Source organism: Acomys russatus, chromosome 26, assembly GCF_903995435.1.
Source record: "Acomys russatus chromosome 26, mAcoRus1.1, whole genome shotgun sequence".
Classification (NCBI taxonomy): Eukaryota; Metazoa; Chordata; class Mammalia; order Rodentia; family Muridae; genus Acomys; species Acomys russatus.
In genome coordinates, this window is record NC_067162.1 from 6475239 (window position 1) to 6499061 (window position 23823).

Sequence of the window (23823 nt, forward strand, 5' to 3'; positions counted from 1 at the left end):
GTTGGATTCTGTGTGTTCAAGGCTAGTGGGTCTAGTTTTCATATTAAGTTACAGGTCAGCTAGGATTACATAGTGAGACCTTGTATCAAAAGCAAAGCAAGTCATGGCAACATGGCTCAGCAGATGAGAGTTCTTCCTGCTCTTTCAGAGAATCTGAGTTTATACCCAGATGAGCAGGCTTAACGCTGTGTGTCCCAACTCCAAGGAATCTGGCATTTGCTAGTACTCCTCAGGTAGCAGAAACTCACATGTAAAACTTAGAAAACTTAAATTATTTTATTACTTTATTGTTACTATTATTTGTTTCTGTTTTTTTGTTTTTTTTGAGACAGGGTTTCTCTGCGTTATCTTGGCTGTTCTGGACTCGCTTTGTAGACCAGGCTGGCCTCAAACTCACAGTGATCCTCCTGCTTCTGCCTCCTGAGTGCTGGGATTACAGGTGTGCACCACCACTACAAAAACTTTCTTAAGCAACGCCAGTTGAGCCTGGTGGCATACGCCTTTAATCCCAGCAGAGGCAGGCAGATCTCTGTGAGTTCAAGGTCAGCCTGTCTACAGAGTACAGGTCAGCTAAGGCTACACAGAAAATCCCTGTCTCTAAACAAACAAAAGCAATGCCCTGTTGTGATTAGTGAGGAATGAGATGTCAGCTCAGAACTCTGTTAACACTTAGAAAAACAGGAGTCTTTGTAGAGCAGAGCTGTGTTTTCTGCTGCTATCTTACCTGACGCAGCCATTGGCCAGGGCATAGGTTAGTGTGTGCAGTTTGCTTAGAAGAAGCTTCCAGACATTCTTATCCACACCACTGTTTACAAGTAACTATCCTCAGCCAGAATGGTAAGGGACAGTGAAGCTTTTGAACAGGTGAACAGTCTGCTTGCTCACTTTGTCTTTGTCTCTCTGGTTTTTTGAGCCAGGGTTTCTCTTGTGTAGCCCTGCCTGTCTTGGACTTGCTGTGTAGACCAGGCTGTCCTCAAACTCACAGAGATCTGCCTGCCTCTGCCTCCTGAGTGCCGGTATTACAGGCATGTGCCACTGCCTGGCTTAGTTTGCTCTCTTTCTTCCTTGTTTTTTAAAAGATTGATTTATTTATTATGTGTACAGTGCTCTGGCTACATGTACACCCGCAGGCCAGAACAGGGCATTAGGTCACATTATAGACGATTGTGAGCCACCACGCGGTTGCTGGGAGCTGAACTCAACACCTCCTGAGTAGCAGGCAGTGCTCTTAACCTCTGAGCCATCTCTCCAGCCTGAAGTTTGCTCTCTAAGCAGCAAAAAAGTCATCAGTATATGTTTTTAGTATGAAAATTGAAAGATAGAAGTCCTTTATTTGTAGAGTAGCATCTGTGTAGACTGCTGTCCTCTGTATGACATATATATCTGCACTCCATCCCCAGGCACACTCTATTGTATTAATTACTGTTGCCAGCTCCAATTTGCATATGAACAAACACAATAGTAACTTGCCCAAGGTGGTGCTAGTCAGTGGAAAAGCCACACCTGGAGTTTGAAAGCCAGGATGGGTTGACAGCTGTTGATGCATTGTTTGCAGGTTGGTAGATTGTACTGTTGCTTCTTGACGCTTTTTTTGGAACAGTTCAAAAGATTTTGACTGAATAAACAGTCTTTCTCTTAGGTACAGAGGTATTGTACCTTAGGGAGACAGATTCTGTTGTAACCCCCCCTTTTTGTGCTTATTTTGTTTTTTTTCTGATAAATGTTTATATTATCAAGTGTCTGATTTTTTTTCCTCCCCCTTCTGGTGTCGAACAGGTTAGATTAGATCATAATGGAAAATTTTCTAATATGGACAGTCATGGGGTTCACTCTGAGAACGGACCAGTTTTGTCTGAAGAGCTGGGAAAAAAGTACGTATTCTTTGTTACCTCATAGATTTAACTTGTTAAAAATTTTCTAAATGCCTGTGCATTTATAAATGCAAAAAAATGTATTATTTATGTGTAAAACCTTAAGTATGGTTACATCTTTAGAAAAATTGTGAGGGATTGCAGAGCTGGCTTGCCTGCAAAGGGACTGATTTTGAAGCTGAGCATGGTAGTGCATGCAGGCACATGTCCTGAGTTCAAGCCCAGCCTGGTCTACATAAAGGCTCAGGACAGCCAGGGCAACATAGACCCCATTTCACCCCCACCCCAAATCCATAACAAACAAGCAAACAAACAAAAAACCAGGAACTGAATTTGAGTCTCCAACATCTACATAAAAGCCAGGCATGGCTGTATGTGCCTGCCATGGCAGTGTTGGAATCAGAAGTAGGTGGATCCCTGGTGCTCACCTGGCCTGTATAAAACAGGCTTCAGGTTCATTGAGAGACTATGCCTTAAAAAATTTGGCAGAAGCACATGTAGTGCGTGCATGCGTGCGCGCATACACACACACACACACACACACACACACACACACACACACACACAGAGAGAGAGAGAGAGAGAGAGAGAGAGAGAGAGAGAGGGAGAGAGAGACGAGAGAGGAGAGAGGAGAGGAGAGGAGAGAGCGAGAGAGGAGAGAGAGAGGAGAGCGAGGAGAGGAGAGGAGAGAGAGAGAGAGAGAGAGAGAGAAAGGAAAGTAATGTGAGTAAATAGAATATTCTGAGTCCTGGTATACTTTACAAAATGCTAGTTTTAACACCTACAGTTTAAAATACATTCTTTACAGAAACAGTGGGAAGTTGCTGAGATTATAAAGTGGGGACTTGGAGAACAGGCACTGTATTTCTTCTTATTCTCTTAGTGCTGAGTTACCTACAATCAGTTAACTGTCGGTGTGGTCTTGTATGTCTCAGACCCCACCACTCAGGAGGCAGCCTCAGGCAGATTTCTCAGGCCAACCTGGTCTAAATAGTGAGTTCAGGCGAACTAGGGCTGTACAGTGAGGCCTTGTTTCAGAAATGTCCGTACTGTTAGGTAGAATAGAAAGACTGACTTAGTGCAGTGCCATTTTAGTGTCTCTCCCACCCGCTCCCCCCCCTTTTTTGGGAGTTACTGCCACCTTTGCTAGGGGAAAATGTAATAACTCAGATCATAATACTTACTAAGAAAATGAATCTAAGTGTGCATGACTGTATGACTTGAAGGTGTGTGGTGCACTGAATTATACTTTTAGAAACTCAAATCATTTCTTCTTTATATTTTATATTACTACTTTTGATTTTTTTTTGAGGCAGAATTTCTCAACGTTTCTCTGAGCTATCCTAGAGCTCACTATGTAGTCCAGGCTGGCCTCAGACGCAGAGAGCCTCTTGCCTCTGACTCCATACCCAGCCCTTATGTAATAATTTTAACCAATTTTTGTATTTTGAGGTAACATCTCACTATGTGACAGTGGCTGCCTTGAAAGTGTCTATGTAGATGAGGTTGGCCTCACAGAAACAGACTCTGCATCTGCCTGCTGGGTTAAGGGTGTGCTGTTTCAGCTTCCATTCATCCATCCATCCATCCATTGATGATTGAGGCAGGTCTCACATAAACCTTGCTGCCTTAGAGTTCACCATGTACACCAAGCTGTATTCAAACTCACAAAAGTCCTGCCTCTGTCCCCCAAGTACTGGGATTAAAGGTGTATGCCGCCACACCTGCCTTTTACCTTATCCTTTATTGGGAAAAGAACTGAATGTCAAGTCTGGACACTATACTATGTTATATATTATATACATACACAAATATGTACATAGTATACATGTGTTATGTACTATATACTATATTACACAAGTATGCCTAACAGTAAGATTCTCTCTTGTTGCCTTTACTATAGTGCCATGAGACAGAAAAACAGCAAAAAAGCAATTGTTCCTTAGTTACTTAGATTATATGTAAGGCCTTATATTATTCCATGAAATATGACTTGGATTGCTAAATTCTTGTACTTCAGTTCTAATGTTTTATTTAAAACTTTTTTTTAAAATGATGCTGGGGATTGAACCCAGTGCCGTGCACATGTTAATAAGCAAGTGTTTATTGAATTACATCTCTACCTACTTTTTCTCGTTTGTTTTTAATGTAGGAACTAAAGGTGTGGTGCTGCATGCCTTTAATCCAGCACTTGTGATGCAGGGCCAGGAGCATCTGTCTGCTCTCTAGAGTGAGTTTCAGGCTAGCCAAAGCTACATTGTGAGACCCTGTCCCAGAAGGGGAAAAATAAAGAATTAAAGCTAGCCATTCTGTCTGCTTATTGAATTATTTATTTTGGTTTTTTGGAGACAAGGTTTCTCTGCAGCCCTGGCTGTCCTAGCATTCACTTTATAGAACAGTCTGGTCTCTGAACTCAAAGATTAAGGTGGGTGTCAGCATGCCTGCTAAAAGTAAGCTGACAGCAGAGTGTCTATGCAAGGTACTTGTTTTAGTGTTTTTGTAAAATGATTCTTTTAGATTTACTTATTGTATGAGTGTTTTGGCTGCATGTTAAGTGCAGTGCATGCATGTCTAGTGCCTGAGGAGGTCAGAAGAGGGCGTTAGAATCTCTGGCACTGGATCAGGGCGGCTGTGAGCCACCGTGTGGTGCTGTTAGACCCAGGTCCTCTAGAACAACAGCCAGTGCTCTTGACCACTGAGCCATCCATCTTTCCAGCTGTGTCTTAGTGCTTCTCTTAGTTCTTACTGAGATTATGTGAAGTTACTAATAAACACTTTGTTTGTTTTGAAGACATACACCTAAGAACCTCAAGCCACCTACCCCAGAAAGCTGGAACACGGTATCAGGAAAGAAGATGAAAAAACCTAATTCTGGACAGAATTTCCATTCAGGTAAGTTCACATCAAAGTTTTTATTTCTTTAAGATTATGATGTTAGTACTTGGTGGTTTTTTATGTCAGAGAAAATTGTGAGATCCTTTTCTGTTGTCCACAGATAGTGATTACAGAGGGCCAAAGAATCTAAGCAAGCCAATGAAGGCCCCGTCTGCACTACCTCCTCGACTGCAGCATCCCTCAGGTGCAAGGCAGCATGGGTTCTCTACTCATTCTTCAGGGTCCCAGTCTCAGAAACCCTCCAGCGAGCACAAGGCTCTTAGCAGGACACCCTCACAGATCAGGTACCTTCCTCAGCTGAAGAGAAGAAGTCATGAGACACTTTGTGGCATGGGCTGTTTTTAGTTAAAACTTCTTGTTCATAATGTAATGTTGAAAGTATTATTGACAGAACTCCCCAAAATACCAGAAAAAAATAAGCCTTTATTTTTAAATACTTGTTTCAAGTGATGATAAACTTTCTGATAGCTCTGTCAGGGTTGCTCAGCCACTACAGCAAGCAGAACAACGATCTGCAGAAGGTGAGAAAGTAGTTTGATTTAAAATGACTCAAAAGCTGGTGTTGGTTCACACTTTGAGAGTCTGACCCCAAGCAATTTATTCTAGGCATAGTCAAGCAGTTTGGTAAAAGATTTCCTAGTGATAAATAACTCATGCTTAAAGGCACAATAAAACTTGAGAAATGACTACATCAAAATGCTTTGTAAAGTACATGCCACACTTCATAAAGATGGGTTCTGTACATTGACAAGCTCACCATGAGAGGTTACCAGGCTATTAACCACATCTGTTCCTATCCCTCCCTTTGAAAGGACAGTCCTGTGCTTAACATTCTCATCCCCGTAGTGCTTATCTGCGATCACAAGGACCTCTGTGTTTTCTGCCTCTAATTGTGATTGTAATGGAGGCCATGGCTGAATACATTGCTTGCTTGAGTAGCCCAGCTGATACAGACATGCGTAACAGAGTAACAATAGCTAACGGAGGACTCGGGACAGGGAACCAGGCCATCTTAAGCCACAATGGCCATTCAAAGGTCACCTGAGGGATTTGTTTATCTCTTTATGCTGATCATTAATTTGAGAAAAAAATCTACATGTTAAAGCAACACATGCCAAGAAATTATTGCCAACCAAGATTATGCTTGAGCAACAAATAATCTGTAGTAGTATTTAGCAAAACTATTTTAGAAAATTTATTAATGGAGGGGCTTCTGTCCACCCTCTCTGGCTCCCAAATAAAAGACACAGGTTTATTAGACTTGTTAATAAGCTTTAGGCTCAGTAATTGGGCAGATGTGATTTATATTAACCCTCTAGTTAGTCTGGCTACTTCCCAGTTCCAAATTACTTGCTGCTCTCGGTCCTGTCTTACATCTGCTCCATCAGGCCAGGCCCTTTCTCTGCATCATCATCTTTTCTCCCTTTTCTCTCCCTCCTCGTGGTCCCTACCTGAGACCCTCAAGCCCGGGTACCAAAGCCCTCTTCTGCCCAGCTACAGGCTGTCTAGCTTTTTTATTAGCCAATCAGGTAACTGAAGAGCAGACTTCATACAACATTGAATAGTGTCCAGGCTGCAACCAGATCTCGAAGCTCAGAATTCAGCATTTGTATACATAGAGCAGCAGACCGAACTCCAACGTAAAACTTGCGCAATCCACCCATCTCTTGATAAATTTCTGGTACTATTTTTACTGTAATATAGGTAGTTTTACTAACATGTAGGCCATTCTTGAGACCTTTCTTTGTATCCTATTCCTTTTCCTATTCCTGGGGCTGTTGTGCCTACAGGATCCACTAGAAGGAAGGAATCATCACACCTTCCTGGGAAAGCAAAGATTTACAAAGCAAAATGGGTGAAATATGGTTTATCCCACAGAAACCTTTATATCCCTCAGGAATAGATGGGTCTCCTCCTCTTGTTGACGACCGTGTGCCAAATGACGGCACAGGTTACTTTCTAAGCTATTGGCACCAGAGAGCTAGTCTAGGTGCAGTACATAAGGTGCTCTCTTTTCATCTTCATACGACTCTGAACAGTACTTAATTATGCTAAAATCTGTATTGCATTTGGATTGATCACTGGAGTAGTCCAACCAAAATAGCCCCTGTTCTTCTGACTGCATATTTGTAGACAGTAGTTTGTTTAGACAGCTGGTCCCTAAAGGGTAAAACAGTATTTAGCACGACAAAATAGCACACCGTCACTGGGTATAGTGGCACACGCCTTTAACCCCAGCACTCAGGAGGCAGAGGCAGGTGGAGCACTGTGAGTTCGAGGCCGGCCTGGTCTACAAAGCGAGTCCAGGACAGCCAGGGCTACACAGAGAGAAAAATCCATAAGCATAAAAGCATCACTTTTGGGTCAGTGGTGTAGTGTCCTTGTTGTCTCCCCAAGCTGAGGCTGGATGAGTTATGCACGCCATCACCTTACTCTTCTTGGGGCTTTTCTTGATGGGTTTGTCGTCTACCTTAAGATGCTTCATTTGCCAGCTTGTTTCTGGGGTGCTGTCATGGGTGGATGCATCAGACTGGGAGCCATCGGGGACTTCTTTCATTTTCTAGAAAGTAATCAGTCCGTTTCCAGTAGTTTCTAGATTTTTCCATTAACATAAATTTTAGGCTGCATTTCCTTTAGGGCAATATAGTTTTGAGCAGGAGAAGAAGCATTGTAAAGTGAAAAAAAAAAAAAAGTGGCTACATTTAGCAGAGTATGCAGGACCATATTATAGCTTTTAGTTGTAATGGAATTGTAGAGAAGAAATGCATAAAGAGCTATTTGCTGTCAAGTGCCATATGTGACACATAGTGTTTTCCTGGGGTCCTGCTCTGCAGTTGACTAGCTATGGCACTGGCATGTCAGTGCACTTCTACCACACTTGATAGCCCAGAAGGCCCCAGACACAGACAGCTCTAAGTCAGATGTCAAACTGATGTGAGAACCACCCACTCCTAATTATTCCCTGGAGCTTGGAACACTGCAAAATATGCCTTCAGTAGAGGGTAGGCGCTCGTGACTCTCAGTCTGATCAATCGTATTAGACCAACGGCAAATGCAGAACTGAAAACAAAACTACTTAATTAACAGTAGCCATTAGCCTCTAAAGATTTAAACCTAAGGTTATTTTTTGTAAGACTTGGGATTTTCACCAGAGCAGTTTTCATTCTGAGCTTAAGAAGACTGTCCTAGGGAGCAGGGCCCTGGGATGTAGCTGAGAAGTTACCACAGACATCCTGAGGGAGAAGCACACATCCGCCTGGCACTGTAAACACACCCAAGCGTGAACAGCACCAAAGCATAGCCACAGAGAAGGCCGTGCTGGGAAGGCTCTGCTTCCCGCTGCATGGTACACACTCTGATGTAAGAGAGTCTTAAGGCTGCACTAAAAATAACTTTAGATGAGATAATCTGAGTCCTACTTGACTGCACTTCTGGTTTAATCCTTTCCAGCCTTGAAGGGAATTTGATAAACATGCAATTTTTGTTTGCATTTCTTGGCCAGAAGAAATACTCTAAAACACTTTTTTGATTTCAATTTGTCCCTATCCAATTTGCCTCTTAAATTCTTCCCAATGCATTCACGTTATTTTTAAAATTTTTGTGTTGTACAGAAATAAAAATTTTAAAAGTAAAGTTGCAGTAATCATAAATACAAAGGAATCTGAGTAGTGTTGGCTCACAGTGCCTGAAAAGCCTGAAGTGTAAAAGTCTCCAGTTTTTGATGTAAACAACACTATAAAATTCCTTACTCTGCTAATGTTGTGAACACATCTTTGGAAGGGTATGTAATTTGACCAGGCCTCAGCAGGGGAAGCATCTATGGTCTCAGTAACAGGAAACTCACGCCATCTTTGGAATGGCCTTCTACCAGCAGTTGCTGAGGGTGGGTGGTGGGGTGGTTGAGGCAAATAAAGAGTAGCAATGAGACCACCTCTCTTTTTTTCTTTTTTTTTTTTTTAAGGATTTATTTGTTTATTAAGTATACAGTGTTCTGCCTGCATATTCACTGGCAGACCAGAAGAGGGCATCAGATCTCATTATAGATGGTTGTGAGCCACCATGTGGTTGCTGGGAATTGAACTCAGGACCTTTGGAAGAGCAGACAGTGCTATTAACCTCTGAACCATCTCTCCAGCACCCCCCCCCCCCCAACCAGGTGCTTCTTTATACAGTTTTCACAGAACAAAGACAGACTAATTATCTGAGTGGTACAGATTATGTGCTTGATTTTTCATTACATGTCCAGGGTTCAGTCACAATTAGGAAATGCAAACAGAACAGATTTTATTTTTATTATCTGTCCTATAATTCAAATTTAAAGAATCTAAAGAGTGTATGTTCCAAAACATATGCATCTGTTATATGGCACTGAGTCAAACAATGGCTATTTACCAACCGAAGGTTCAAGATTCTAGTAGTTGTTCAGTCCCTGAGGCTGGATGTCTCATCTGATCTTCAGTATATGCAGGGATCCCAAAGAATTAGGTTCTAATGCCAGTAAAAAGAATGGGTTTGCCAGTGAGAGGGGGAGAGCAAGCAGGCAAAGAGCAAGCTTGCTTTCTTTTACAGCCTTTACATAGGCTGTTAGAAGAAGGTATGGTCTGTCTTCTGATTTTTTTTCCTCATCAAAAGAACTGGATTAAAGGTGTGTCTTTCTGCTGCAAAGATCTGGATTTAATAAAGAAAAATCCCTCACAGGTATGCCTAGCCAGTTGGGTTTTAGTTAATTTAAGATGTAGTCACGTTGACAACCAAGAGTAGCCATCACAAATCCAGCCCTTGACACACAGTCAGTGCTCTTTATGTTATATTTAGTTGGTTTCCGATTGAATACTAATTGGTCATAATTGCACCTAATATGATATAACTAACTAATGTATAATTGCAAGTACATTATATATTTAAATTGGTCATTATTATAACAGTCTCTCATACAAACAAATGAATTATAAATTTTGAATAAGTGGCAGTGTCTCTTGGGGAATATAATTGTATCTCAAACTTAAATATAACCACGATAGTATCTTAATTGAAGTTATATTACATAATAAGGAAACTGAGAAAAGAATACCTTCTTAACAAATTATCACAGAAACATTCATGTGAGTTATAATCCTTGTTTCTGCACCTGGTCATGGGGCCTTAGCTGGTGTGGATAGCTGCGTCCCCTGCTGCCCATCCTGATGTCCTCCAGCTGCAGCAAGCCCTTAGCTGCCTTAGCTCTCTCTCCTGGAAGAGTGGCTCAGGCCTCCATTCTTGGTGGGCTCCTCTCCTTTGTCATCCTGCCTGGATGAGGTTGACATTAACCACCAGTCACTGGTGGTAGCACTGAGAATGCCCTAAAGGATCTCCTGCACAACAGACATAATTTTACCTCCATTGTGGAGAAGCAGTCCAGTTGCGCCGTGGTAATCTGTACTAATCACCCCTCCTAACACTGTTCTTCCTGTCTTATCCTGTTGGTTTAAGAGCGTTAGAAGCCCTAAGTGGCCAAGGGGAGGTAGCTTCTAGTTCAGTGGAATGTTTGTTCTGTGTCCTGGCAGGTGTGCTTCCCCCACCCCTCTCCAGAACCAAAACTTCTAGGCCACTAGAACTTAAGGTCGCAGGGACAGGAAACAAAAATTTTCCTAGTGGGTCACTAGGGGTGATGGTGGGTGGAACCATTCCCCTTTTCACCCCTGGCTGTGGACGGAACCATACAATGTATTGGAGGCATATACTGCCTAGGAGAACTCTGTCCCAGCCCTTGGGCTGCTGCCACGTAATTAGCACTGTAACTGTGTCTTGAAAAGGCCATTGCATCTTTCAGGCTAGCTGCTTCATAATGGTGGGGAACATGGTAAGACCCGTGGAGTCCATGACTGTGGCCCCATTTTTGAACTTCTGGCTGTGAAATGAGTTCTAAGGTTAGAAACAATACTGTGTGCAATGCCATGAACAGTGGATAAGGCGTTCTCTAAGTCCATGGATGATGGGTTTTGGACATACAGGAAAGGCATATCTATAACCAGAATAAGCATCTATTCCAGTAAGGACAAAACATTATGCTTTCCACAGAGAAAGTGCCACTGGGTCGTTGGTCACACTGGGGAAATGTGCCATATCTGGGGCTCAGTGTTGGTCTCTGCTGTTGGCAGATCTGACGCTTAGCAGCAGCTGTAGCCAGGGTAAGGGTAGCCTTGGTGAGCTGCAATCCATGCTGTCTAGCTCACAAATAAACCCCATCTCTGTCACCATGGCCACTTTGTTCATGGGCCCATTGGGCAATGGCAGTGATGTCTGGGCAGAGAGCAGGCCATCCTGTCCGTGTGACTACTCCTCAGCTGAAGTTGGTTGGGATTTCCAGATGCCTGACAGTTTGCCAAATCCTCTTCAGAGTCTTTTACCCCACTGGTGTTGAGAAGAGCTGGTCTGAGGGCCTAAGGGTCATTTGTTTGCCCCTTGGATTTAATACCTAAGGTAGACTACCTGAGGACATTAGTGGCTTTTATTTCAGAGTTAAAATAGTGATACCATAATAGTCCAGGATTTCGTAAGATTATATTTGTGCTTTGACAACTTTTCTCCCCTTAAGTTTTGAATTTTAATTTTGATTTCTTGCTTATACAGCTGAAAGAAATGAGAGAAATAGTAGTCATACTGCTATTCAAACAATGTTCGTTTTTATTTCGTTCATGTGAGTGTTTTACTTGTGTGTGTGTGTGTCTGTGTGTGTGTCTGTGTGTCTGTGTGCCTAGTGCCTGAGGAGGTCAGAAGAGAAGACATTATATTTCCTGGAACTAGAGTTACGGGTGGTTGTGAGCTGGCATGTGAGTATTAGGAATCAAATCCTGGGTCCTTTGCATTGTAGTCAGAGATCTTAACTGCTAAGCTGTCTCTCCAGTACTTGATACTGCTTTTCATGGCTGCATGCTGTATATAGATCTTAGAGCTGTGACTACATTATTGACTCTCACAGTTTCTCTTTGAGCAGAGTTAGGTTGAGGCAGCAGTGGAAGCCAGTCACCCAGCCGTGCATATCTCGTTGTTCCCAGCTTCTTCCTCACAGTGTAGCGAGGATGGTCTTTGTCTCATCTGGCCATTATTCTTAGAACAGAAAATCAGAATGCTTTCCCTTTTTTTCCTTTACGTTTTAATTAATTGACGTTAGTTTGTGTGTGGGTGTGCATGTGGAATCAGAAAAAAAAAACATGGCTGTCCTTCACCCATGTGACTTATGGGGATTGAACTCAAATGCTCAGGTTTGGTGGTAAGCCTTAAGCCATTTATTTGGTGATCTATCTTTTCCTTTCTTTTGAGTAAATTTTTTGATAATATTAGAACGTGGCATAAAAAATAGGTATAGTGCTTGTTTTTCTGCTCGGGGTGGTGGTGGTGGTGGTGGTGTCTGTATCATGTAGAAGGAAGTGAGTTGTATTTTACTTGGATTTTATTTTGTGCCATTGTAAGTTTTATCTTTGTAAAGTAGCTTTGAATGCTGTATATTTTCTTGTTTGCCAGCTGTGTTAAGTTATAAAGTGTTAGCTTGTTTTGTACTGCAGAATAGATTATTGTATTTGTGTTCTCCATATATTTTCTTTTCTTGAAAGAATGTTTTATTTGACAGAAAACCTGATCGTGAAAGACCTGAGGAATTTGATCACATGAGTCGTGAATCTTACTATTTTGGCCTCTCCCCAGAAGAGCGCAGAGAGAAGCAAGCTGTTGAAGAGTCTCGGTTACTGTATGAGATTCAGAACCGGGATGAACAAGCTTTTCCAGCCCTTTCTGTACGTATGTGGAGATTTTAAAGGTCAATGTTTAGAAGTCTTTCTTGCTGTGCGGTGGTGCCGCACACCTATAATCCCAGCACGCTGAGGCAGAGGCAGGCAGGTCGCTATGAGCTCGAGGCCAGCCTGGTCTACACAGCGAGTCCAGGACCAGCCAAGGCTACACAGAGAAACCCTGTCTCGGAAAAAAGAAAAAAATAGAAATAAATAAATAGAAGTCTTTCTTAATGTAGCTTGTAGTAAATGATAATTTCAGATGATGGACTTAAATTTCTTTTTTTCTTTTTTTTTTTGGAGACATTTCTCTGTGTAGCTTTGTGTGTTCTAAAACTCACTCTGTAGACCAGGCTGGCTTGAATTCACAGAGATTGCCTATCTCTGCCTTCTGAGTGCTAGGATTAAAGATGTGCCTGTTACTGCCCAGTAAACTTAAGTTTTTAAATTGAAAATATTTTAAATATTACGTAGACTTTGGGATGATGGTTTGTGCTTGTAATCCCAGCTGCTTGAGAATTAGAGAGTCCTTGAACTCAAGGCCATCTTGACAACATAGTGAGATTCTGTGCCAAGAGAAAAGGGAGGAAGGGAGGGAAAGTAAAAGTAGAACATGTAGTTAATCCTGGGTCCAGAGAGATTAGTGAACAACCAAAAACAGCTGCTTATAGTTAAACAAGCAAGTTGATTCCTTCACCTAACTGCTGAGTGTTTCCTTTGAGACTGAGAGACTTGGTATCTGCAAGTAAATACTGCAGTGCAGAGACTTAGGATTCCGTTAACCATTTAAGAGGCTTTTCTGAGTAGTTGGGAAACGTGTGCTCACCATGTTGGCCTGAGCAAGAAACACATGTATGTGCCCTGCTCCACATGTCAGTCACTGAGCTGTGCTGGATACTTCTGGTGAAAGGAATGACTACACTGTGTTTTCTTAACTTTGAGAGGTAATCAGAAAGGAAACCGTTGCCTTGTAGGTGAGGGGTTTCACTGACAGACAAAGAGACGCTTAAGTGATTGTCATAGGAACCCTGTTGTACCTCTTAGCAAATTATATAAAATGGTAACCCTGACTAGAAAAGGTTGAGTGCTGTTGAAGGCTCCCCGCTGTGCCATGTGCAAGATCAAAGATGCACATGATATTTTGCTTATGAGAGAGAAGCTCAATTTGAGAGCTTTATCTAGAATTGTTCAGCCTGCAGTTTAGGGAAGATTGCATAAAGTACCCAAGTCAGATATGCCTGCGTGGTAGGTACTGTCTGTGTGCTAAGTGCATCCCCTTCATGTGTTATTTGTTGTTTTCTCATTGCTTTTATGCAGTAATAGGCTGATTTTAATCATTACCCTTGTGCGCAAACTTTTGTCCTCGTGCCACTGTGAATATGGTCATAGGTTGTGATTTTTTTTTCTTTTTTTCTTTTTTTGCTAAAACTGGGCTTTCATACTTCCAGATTTTAGATTTAGAGTGATCTGGTTGGATTTGATAGTGGCTTAGATTTGTTTACTAGAAATTGGAATAGAAGAATTGTGATTAAGAGTGCTGTGCCAGGAGTCTAGAACTAGAACCTTCAGTGAAGATTCACCTCTTTGTTTGGCCAGTGGTATGCGCCAGTCAGAGCTCAGGTGGTTTGCTCTTGCCTGGATCATTTTAGTGGTGCCTGCTAATTGATACCTTGGTAGAGAAGACGACATTACTGTTTGTGCAAAGAATATCAATTTCAAGGTGACCATTTGGTCAGTGTGATTTCTTGAATTTGATACATGAAGAAATATTAATTTAGACTGAAATTAGAGTGAAATTAAATTAGACTGAAAGTCTGATTACTGGATACTTAACTCAGTAATAGACTATTAATGTAGAGCGTATAATTGGGTATGACTGTAGATGATATCCGTAACTACATATTAAGTAGATTCTAAAGGATAAAAATATAAGGCTATGAATTTGGAGATTTTTGATGAGAAGTATGAGTTATTTGTAGAACTCTTATACATGTTTGTAAAATTTTAATACAGAGTGTTGACTTTATTTTAAAGAGCTCATCAGTCAGTCAGTCACCCTCTCAGAATAGCAACTCGTGTGTCCAGAGGAAGAATTCACATGCAAGGGATAGGAAAGGAAGCATTCGGAGAGCAGACGCAGAAGAGCGGAAGGACAAAGGTACCCGCTTCCTCACTGCAGATGCCGGCACTGCTGAGTGTTCCAGTCACAGTGTTTCCTATGAGCTGGAAATACTAAATGGGGAATTCCAGAAAAACTTCATAAGACCCAAACTGAGTGCGGTTCTGAGTAGCACCGAGATGTCTTGATTTGTACTGCTCCTTCTTGTATACATGTGAACAGCCAGTGTTTCCACACTGTATGTGCTGCCTGCCTACTTAGTAGCTGGCTTGACTCTCACTCTGCCTGGCTGTAGCACTGTTTGTGTTCTAGTAATGCTCTCATCGTGCAGAGTGCTGATGCTGGCAAGTGAGGAGCCCGAAGACAAGTCCTAGAGTCCTTTCTTCAAATGGAAGGATAGTAGAAGGTCCATAAGGAGTTATAGTTGTATTTCTCTTTTACTACAATATTAGTGCCTGCTGACTTTACATATACAGGGGAAACGTCATAGTATAAAATTAGGTGCATCCACAGTTTCAGACACCAGCTGGGGTTCCATCTGTAAGAGATAAGGATTGATACATTAGGAGAAGACACTTAATTGTTAGGCTGTCCCTCTAGTGTTACATATTTGACATTGGAGAGAAACATTAACTTGAGCTAAGGCAGTGCTTGCTTTTTCTGTGTTTAAACAGAGTGGTGGTTGATCTGCCTTTCTTACTCTTGATCTGTTGCAGACTCCCTACGTGGCCATACTCACGTGGATAAAAAACCCGAGCCAAGCACACTGGAGGTAAGGACTTGGAATATATTGAAAACATCTATTTGGTGTGCATGCACGCGTGTGTGCAGAGTGTGGTGTGTGTGTGTGGAGAGCAGAGGACAACTTGCATGAGTCACTATGTGAGTCCCAGGATTGCGCTCAAGTAACTCGGCGTGGTGGCAGGCCCTTAGCCGCTGAGGCATCCCACCGGCCCTCAGATTTTTAAATGGTAGTTGCCTGTTGTTCTTTAATGCTGCCATGGAGTAGGAGGAAGAAGTTAGATGATGAGATTGAAAGCATTTAGATACCTTATAAGTTTTTTAATGAAATAGAAAAATGGAAAATAGGATGAAGCTTGAAGTTGACAGAATTCTAGTTAATTCCGCAGGCTACTTTAGGATGCTCTAAATAGTTGCAAACTTGATATTTACTTATTTATTTATTTATTTTTGTTGTTGTTTATCAAGGCAGGGCTTCTATGTGTAGCCTCGGCTGTCCTGGAACTTTGTAGACTTGGCTGAACTCAGAGACCTGCTTGCCTCAGCCTCCCAGGTGCTGGGATTAAAGGCATGTGCCACCTCTCCTGGTCTCAGCGTATATTTCTCATCACTCTGTGAAGTGACATTTATAAAGAAGACTGTTATACTCTAAATTAAAGTTCCCCAGTAGTGTGACATAGCCGTGTTCAGGCCAAATTAAACGGGAGTGGGTTCTCGGGGTGAATTAGAAAGGCAACCACAGTATGCATGATGTAGTCTCTTAATGACACTGTGACTTCCTTGCTCTCAAAGATTAGTGATGATAAATGTGCAAGAGTTTCCTCACCGTCCAAGTCAAAGAAAGTAGAGTGCGCATCTCCAGTAGAACAAGTAAGTCACTGCACTTGGCGCGCAGGGCTCCCTTCTCTGGGTTTCTGTACTCTGTGAAAATGTCTGTGTTGTAAGTGGAAAACCTTATTCTGGCATAATATGGGTGTGTTCTGTTTTTGTTTTGTTTTTTTATAATTATATTTAGTCTAGAATGTTGTAAAAATTTCTGGAATGTCATGTCATTTTATACCTGTTCTCCGACCATTCCTGTAAGCGGGTTTAAAGTGCGTTTACAGTTGATATTCATGTTTGGCCCCTCTTACCATTTTTGTGCTGGTTCAGCTTGACAGTTAAAAAGAAGACAAAACTTTTACTATGATAAAAATATTTTTAGAAGTTATCTTGCATCATCACCAATGAATTACTCCATAAACATTTAATAAAAAGACTAGGAGTTTGTCAAGTAAATGCACACTTGAGTATCAGCAGATATTTTGGTTCTTGGTGTAATGTAAGGATAGATAGTTCCTTGCTGTACTTTGTGTTAGCAAAATGAATGTACCTAAGTGCATTTTTTGTGTATGAGTCTTTGCCTTGGGGGGAAAAAAGCTAAGGAAGGACTTTAAAGGGGATTTCTGTGGTTTTATTCAGTTGCCTTTAGAAGCTTGTTGTTTCTACCTGCCTGTGGCTTGCACCAGGCAGTCTCATTATTGTAAAATGTGTGTTACATGGTATTTTTGACGGGTGAGTGAACTCTGAGTCTGGCACGAGCAATTACATGCTGGATTTTATAGTAGGCCCTTTTACACTTGACTAAGTAAGATAAAGCTGTAGTAAAGCTTGTGTCAAAGCAAAATGATGTTTTTTTCTTTCTTTACCTCTCCTTCTTGAAGAAGCCAGCAGAACATATGTCTTTGTCGAATCCAGCTCCCCTTCTAGTCTCTCCAGAAGTCCATCTCACTCCTGCGGTGCCTTCTCTACCAGCCACTGTGCCAGCCTGGCCAAGTGAACCTACAACTTTTGGACCAACAGGTTAGAGAAGGATTTGGAAAGATTTAAAGCAGCCTTTCAAATCAGAGGCTTCAGGTTCTCGAGTGAGATCTGCCTATAGCAGAACCGTGACCGGAGCCCACAGGGCGTCCAGCCTTGTTGGAGGAGCAGGCCATATGCACGGTCCTCACTGGGCATCATTTTATAGTCTTGAGTGCGTGACGATCACCAGGCACCTCTTTGTTTGGCGGCACAGCGCCTATTGACACCGCAGCTCGTCCCTCCGTAGGCTACACTGTCGTGTCTCCTTTAAGAGTCCTCACAAGGGCCTTTGCCCTAACCATTTCACTGTGGGAACTAGAGGTAGAAGATGTGGACTCGGCTTCTTCCCAGGGTTGTTACTAAAGTATTTTAGTTGCTTGACTGCACACTGCTTTACAAGGCATATAAGTTGTGTAATGTATTAAATTAACAAATTTGGGGTTGGGGATTTAGCTCAGTGGTAGAGCGCTTGCTGGGTTCGGTCCTCAGCTCTGGAAAAAAAAAAAGACAAAATTAAATTAACAAATTTAACACAAACTTTATTTCTACATGAAAATATCTTTGAGTTTTTAAAATAGTTTTTGTTTCTTCCCTGTCTTCCTTAGGTGTCCCTGCTCAGATTCCCATGTTGTCAGTGACACAGAGCACTGGACCTGAAGCTGCCGTGTCACAAGCGCATTTAACACCCTCTCCAGTTCCTGTGTCAATTCCGGCAGTTAACCAGCCCTTGATGCCTTTGCCTCCGACGATGAGCCTTTATCAAGACCCACTCTATCCTGGGTTTCCTTGTAGTGAGAAGGGAGAGCGAGCCATTGCACCACCTTATTCACTGTGTCAGACTGGAGAGGACCTACCTAAAGGTGAGGCCCTCGCTGACGTCACACTTTTCCCCTTGAGTATAGACAGAGTTAGTGAGACATGGAAAGATGTAAGTAGACATCAGAGGTCTGGGTTTTTTGTTTTGTTTTGTTTTTCAAGACAGGGTTTTTCTGTGTAGTCATGGCTGTCCTAGACTCACTTTGTAGACCAGGCTGGCCTCGAACTCACAGTTATCCCCTGTCTGCCTCCTCAACTTGAGTGCTGGGATTAAAGGTGTGCCTCACCATGCTTGCTAGCGGTCTGGTTCTTATTAAGCCATATGAAGGACACACTCAGTGAGGAGCAGAGATTTAATCATTTGATTGTTCAGGCCTGTTTTAGTTTGATCTTTGTAGAAAGTGAGTTTTGTGTTAGTTAACCACCTAGTGTTTCATAAGTAACTGAGGGCTTTGAAAATCTTAGAAATCAATTCTAAGCTTTTGTTGATTTTGTAGGTAATTCCTCCTTATGTAGGCCAGGCTTGCCTGGAGCTGATATTCTGCCTCAGTCTCCTGGGTTCTAGGTTATAAGTATGAACTACCAATAGCTGATTCTGTTTTTGGGAATCTTACTGTATTCCCTTGTTTTTTCATTTTTGTAATTTTTGAAACCACAACAGAATATATGAAAAATAGTGTTTGAGTTTTCTCCCAGATTGAATTTTAATCAGATAAGCTAAATTTGAGCTATTATATTTAGCTGTTTATGCAGGAGAGTTAGCTGTTAAAGCAGAGGAAAATGCAGCAGATGTGCAGTCACCCTCCAGTAAAAGCCTGCTGTTTGGTTATGTTTCCATTTTAGTGTTTCGCTGTACAGACAGTCTGGCAGGAAAACTTGCTGTTAGAGCTGTAGTGATTGATGTTGATGGAAAGGAAAGCTTTGAGTATGTAGTTTTGGTAAAATACTATTTTATTTTCAGATAAGAACATTCTTCGATTCTTCTTCAATCTTGGTGTAAAGGTATTTATATTTTATCCTTTTAAGTTAACTTTCCATCACTGTCTAAATAGTAAAATTTAAAATATTTAACTCTTAATTGGTAATCTAAGGTTTGTTAAATGCTATGTTTTATGTTTAGTTATGGCACAGGCTCTAGTTATTGCTTGCTTTTTCTTTTAATTAGTAATGGTTTGGCCTTGGGGAAACTATGAAGGGCAAACCAGTTTCCTGGGCTCTGGTTGATGGGGACCTTCTCAGTAGGGAAGATGAAAGATCTTAGTTTGAAGTTCTGCTTTAGCAAATTTAGGTCCCATGCAAGCCCTTTGGTGTCTCTGAAGCCTCCAATTTATTATGCAAAGCTGCCTCTGTTGAGAGGAGTGAAGGAAGTAGTGTAGAAAGCATTGCTCTGCATGGTGGCAATATTGTTCACTAGCACAGTAAAGAGGTTTTGGTGGCAGGGTTGGGAGGGGGAGTGGTTAACAGAAAAATAGCTTTTCTTAGAGGCCACAGGACTCTCTGTTCGTGTCAGTGATTTACTGTCTTTGACTTGAATTCATTCCGTCAGTTCTACAAACATGGAATAAATATCAAGTGCCCAATCTAGTAGCCAGCTTCAGGAAGTGACGTGCTTTATCCATTGCGTACTTACACTTCCCTCGACCGTGCTGGACTCATGTACGCAGCTAGTTAGGAAGGAGTCAAAGTATTTCTTTTTTATCTTGATGCTTTGATATAGGGTCTTGGTTTTTTTGTTTTGTTTCCAACCCTTGTCTTTTGGAGTATTTAGAGGGCTTCTAGAAGAGTCCTGTTATACCAAGTCTTTTTGAGCATTTCCCTGGTAGGATAGAGTCAGAATGTGAAGTGGTCTAGCTAAACTCCAAGTGGCTGCGACGGTGCTTCCTGGTACTGCATCAGGCCAGAACCCAGGGAGCAGGGCTCAGTCCCAGCCCGTGTCATGTTGGTTATCACTGTGATCTAGTATTATATGTCCTTGCAAGCATTAAGCTTAAGTCCATTACTTTCAGAAAGACAGTATTTTAACCTCTCATATTTCTGTTTATCTTGCTTTTTTTCTTTTCTTTTTTTTTCCCTTTCAGGCATATAGCTGTCCTATGTGGGCCCCACATTCTTACCTGTATCCTCTGCACCAGGCCTACGTGGCAGCCTGCAGGATGTACCCAAAGGTCCCTGTTCCTGTGTATCCTCAGAATGCTTGGTTCCAAGAAGCCCCTCCTGCTCAGAGTGAAAGTGACTGTCCTTGTCCTGATGCCCACTACTCTATGCACCCTGAAGCCACTGTTAATGGTCAGATGCCACAGGCCGAGATTGGACCTCCTGCATTTTCTTCTCCTCTGGTTATCCCTCCATCTCAGGTGTCTGAAGGTCATGGACAGTTGTCTTACCAGCCTGAGCTGGAGTCCGAGAACCCCGGGCCGCTTCTTCACGCGGAATATGAAGAGCCACTGAGTGGCAAGAACGTGTACCCACAACAGTCCTTTGGGCCTAACCCATTCTTAGGTCCTGTCCCCATCGCACCTCCTTTCTTTCCTCATGTTTGGTATGGGTATCCTTTTCAGGGATTTGTAGAAAATCCTGTGATGAGGCAAAATATTGTCCTGCCCTCTGATGATAAAGGAGAATTGGATTTGCCCTTGGAAAATCTTGATCTGTCTAAAGAGTGCGATTCTGTCTCAGCAGTAGATGAGTTTCCAGAAGCCAGAGTTGAAGGTGCACATTCTCTCTCTGAAGGCAGTGTGAGCAGCAAGCATGAAGGCCGTGTGGAGCAGTCATCCCAGACGCAGAAGGCAGATATCGCTTTGCCTTCAGGCTCACCTGGAGTGGAAGGAAAGGCTCACCCTCCCACTCAAATTCTAAACAGAGAGCGAGAAACTGTGTCTGCTGAACTTGAGCCTAAGAGGACCAGTCAGAGTCTGAAAGAAAAGCCTGAGAGAGTGAAAGATCCCAAGACTGCTGCTGATGTGCTCAGCTCCGGGGCCAACTCTGCGGATAGACTGCAGAGAGCAAAAGAAGAAAGTTCAGAAGATGAGAAGGAAGTATCTAATATTCTGAGAAGTGGCAGATCCAAGCAGTTTTATAATCAAACTTACGGAAGTAGGAAGTACAAAAGTGATTGGGGCTCTTCCGGTAGAGGTGGCTATCAACATGTGAGAGGCGAGGAGTCCTGGAAAGGGCAGCCTACCAGAAGCCGGGATGAAGGTTATCAGTACCATCGCAATGCTAGAGGACGCCCATATAGGGGAGATAGGAGGAGGTCAGGCATGGGAGATGGCCACAGGGGACAGCACACTTAATGCTTAGTTGTAGCTCATACTGTAGAGCGGAAGCCTTTCCTTAGGTGGAGTATTTCTGAAGGCTTTAAACCATTACAATAAAAGCCCAAATTGGAACTATTTCCTCTCTCCCCTTTACCCTTAATTCCTATTTTGGTGAGACTTTGGACATGAGCTCAAGGGGCAGATGAATTTTTGACATTGTGGTTTTTCTTACTGAGAATCTGTTTATTAGGTTACTGCCCCCATAAAAATTAAACATGACTCTTAAGTATTTTTTTATAAACAGCTCAATATAAAACATAGACATAGTGTTTTTTCTCCCTTGTGTAAGTTTGATTTAAAATATTGGAAATGTGTGCTTTTTAGTGTTTATTAACGTGACAAGAAAATAAAGCATTCAACACACTATAGAGTCCAAAACATAACATTGCACCAAATAGAAATGTATATTTTATTAAGCAATGCCTTAGTCATAAACTGGGCTCAAACAATCCTCAGCCTAAAACACTGTTGTCTTTTAATATGCTTCCAACCCAAAGGCCTTTCATCTCAGTATCTGTCAAACTTGAATAACGTCTTCTCTTTACTATTACACACAAGGCAGCCTATTAACCTGTGTCTTAGAATCATTGTATATAGTTCTTTTAATATCCATAGGGTATATTTTTGAATTTTGGTGAGTATTTGTTGAACTTGAGATTGCATACAATAGATGTTTAAGGAACAGTAGGAAGTCCGGGGAGCCGGCTGTTTCCATCAAGAACTAGCACTGCTGGACATGTCATGGTGCCTACTCGAGAGGAGTGTAGATGCTATGCATTTTGAAAATAATCTGCATCTGTTAAAACTGCACAAGTTTTTTTAATGCCACTTTAACACTAATGCACTGACAGATTCTAAATATTTTGTGAGAAATGTTAAACTTTTTAACTGATAGGCTTCTCTGTAAACGTTCTGCTTCCTCCCCGCACCAATGGGTGTGCTGATCACTTTACAGTTGCATGTTAACTCGTCATAGCTGGAATTACTGTATAAGAAGAACACGATTGTGACTTCTAGTTCTTCGCTAGAGGATGCTGCTAGAAAGTGGTTTTGCTTCGCATTTTGTAGCTGTTCCCATCAGTGCCGTGTCTGCTCCTGCCCCTTCCAGTCCGCAGCATTCCCTAGCGCTCACTTGCATGGTGCACTGTTCTCACTTGGAGATTGGACTCAGAAGAGTTAGCACAGTATTCACCCATCCGTGTTACTTTGTAAACTAACTGTGCTTTGTATTTCTTACTTGTACATATCAATGTGAAAAATCTACTTTTTTTTTTTTTAATGTTGCAATTACCTTGTAATCAGGCAGCTTGAGTGCTATGCAAATAGTATGGTGGTGGTTTTCTTTGCATGTTGTGTGTAATATACCTAACCAGAAATAAATGTGGCTTTTGTTTTGGGGGCAGATTACTTTTAAAAGCAAATAACAATTCACTTGAATTTGACAGACTGAAGCAGACATGTTTTTCTGGGTCCTCTGATAACTTGTGGGAACGTTTGGCTGTCAGCTAGGCTCAGTGACGCTCCACTGTACTGTAATGGTGTTTACCTCTGTGCTGTTTTAATTACCCTCATGTCTGTGTAACTGCTGATTTGAGTACTGATAAGCATTTAAAAATTTTGTAATGTAGGGCTTTAGAGAGCACTTTGAAAGATAACATTTTTATTATGATGGTGCTAGGTAAGAAAATTTTTTAGCCTGGGATGTGTAGAAAAAATTGAGAATCTGTTGAAAGGAATTTGTTGTCTGCTTCTAAGCTAGAATGGTTGTAAAGTTTCTGCTTTGCCAGTGTGTCAATATTAGTGGCTGAATTATGGATTAGAGCTGTGGAGGATCTTCTCTGTATAGTCTCTGCTTTGTGTGTAGAATTGGCTTTAGTAGTTTCAGTATAAAAATCACCTTTTGATATAATAAACCAGATTTAGAAGTTTGATATGTTTGGTCTCAGGAGCCCAGAGAAGTAGCTGTTTTCAGTGTCCTTTTTTTCTTTTTCTTTTTTCCGTGTGTGTGTGTGTGTGTGTTTTACTGACTGGGGAAATGCTTAAAAAGTGAACAGAAAGCCTGGCGCTTGCTTTCTGCAGTCACTCTGTCTTACCTTAATGAGTGAGGTAACAGTACTTCATAGCTCCTGAGGGAAACGGATGTACTTCTGACCTCTAGGACATGATGGATCAGTGATGAGAGAATTCTAGCCTTTGGTACTTTCTTTGTGACCTCTGGAATAGAGCTCTGACTTTGGTAATTTTAAAATGATGAATTTTTGTATGAAGGTCAGTTATCTTTCTTTAGTTATGTTCTTAAGTGTATTCATCCAGGGGATTCTGCCTTATCCCGAGGTCAAACTAGGGCCAAGCAAGCTTTTCCCTTTACATGAACTGTCAGTGTATTTTGACTTCTTTTTACATGAGAAAAGAGGAAAATGATGGCTGAAATGTCCTTCGTATTTGGAGATGGTGAAACT

The 23823-nt window shown here is 41.8% G+C and overlaps 1 protein-coding gene across 1 annotated transcript in view; it reads left to right on the forward strand.

Moving 5' to 3' along the window:
- The window catches only part of Otud4 (OTU deubiquitinase 4), a 43844-nt gene extending 20660 nt beyond the window's left edge, over positions 1 to 23184 (forward strand). Inside the window, exons 11-21 of the mRNA XM_051169294.1 lie at positions 1777 to 1871; positions 4663 to 4763; positions 4867 to 5050; positions 12373 to 12535; positions 14564 to 14687; positions 15365 to 15420; positions 16182 to 16259; positions 17093 to 17231; positions 17837 to 18091; positions 19009 to 19049; positions 20126 to 23184. Coding sequence (XP_051025251.1) covers positions 1777 to 1871; positions 4663 to 4763; positions 4867 to 5050; positions 12373 to 12535; positions 14564 to 14687; positions 15365 to 15420; positions 16182 to 16259; positions 17093 to 17231; positions 17837 to 18091; positions 19009 to 19049; positions 20126 to 21340 — 2451 coding nt within the window. The 3' untranslated portion in view covers positions 21341 to 23184. The remainder of the gene's footprint in view (positions 1 to 1776; positions 1872 to 4662; positions 4764 to 4866; positions 5051 to 12372; positions 12536 to 14563; positions 14688 to 15364; positions 15421 to 16181; positions 16260 to 17092; positions 17232 to 17836; positions 18092 to 19008; positions 19050 to 20125) is intronic.
- The last annotated feature ends 639 nt before the right edge of the window (positions 23185 to 23823 follow it).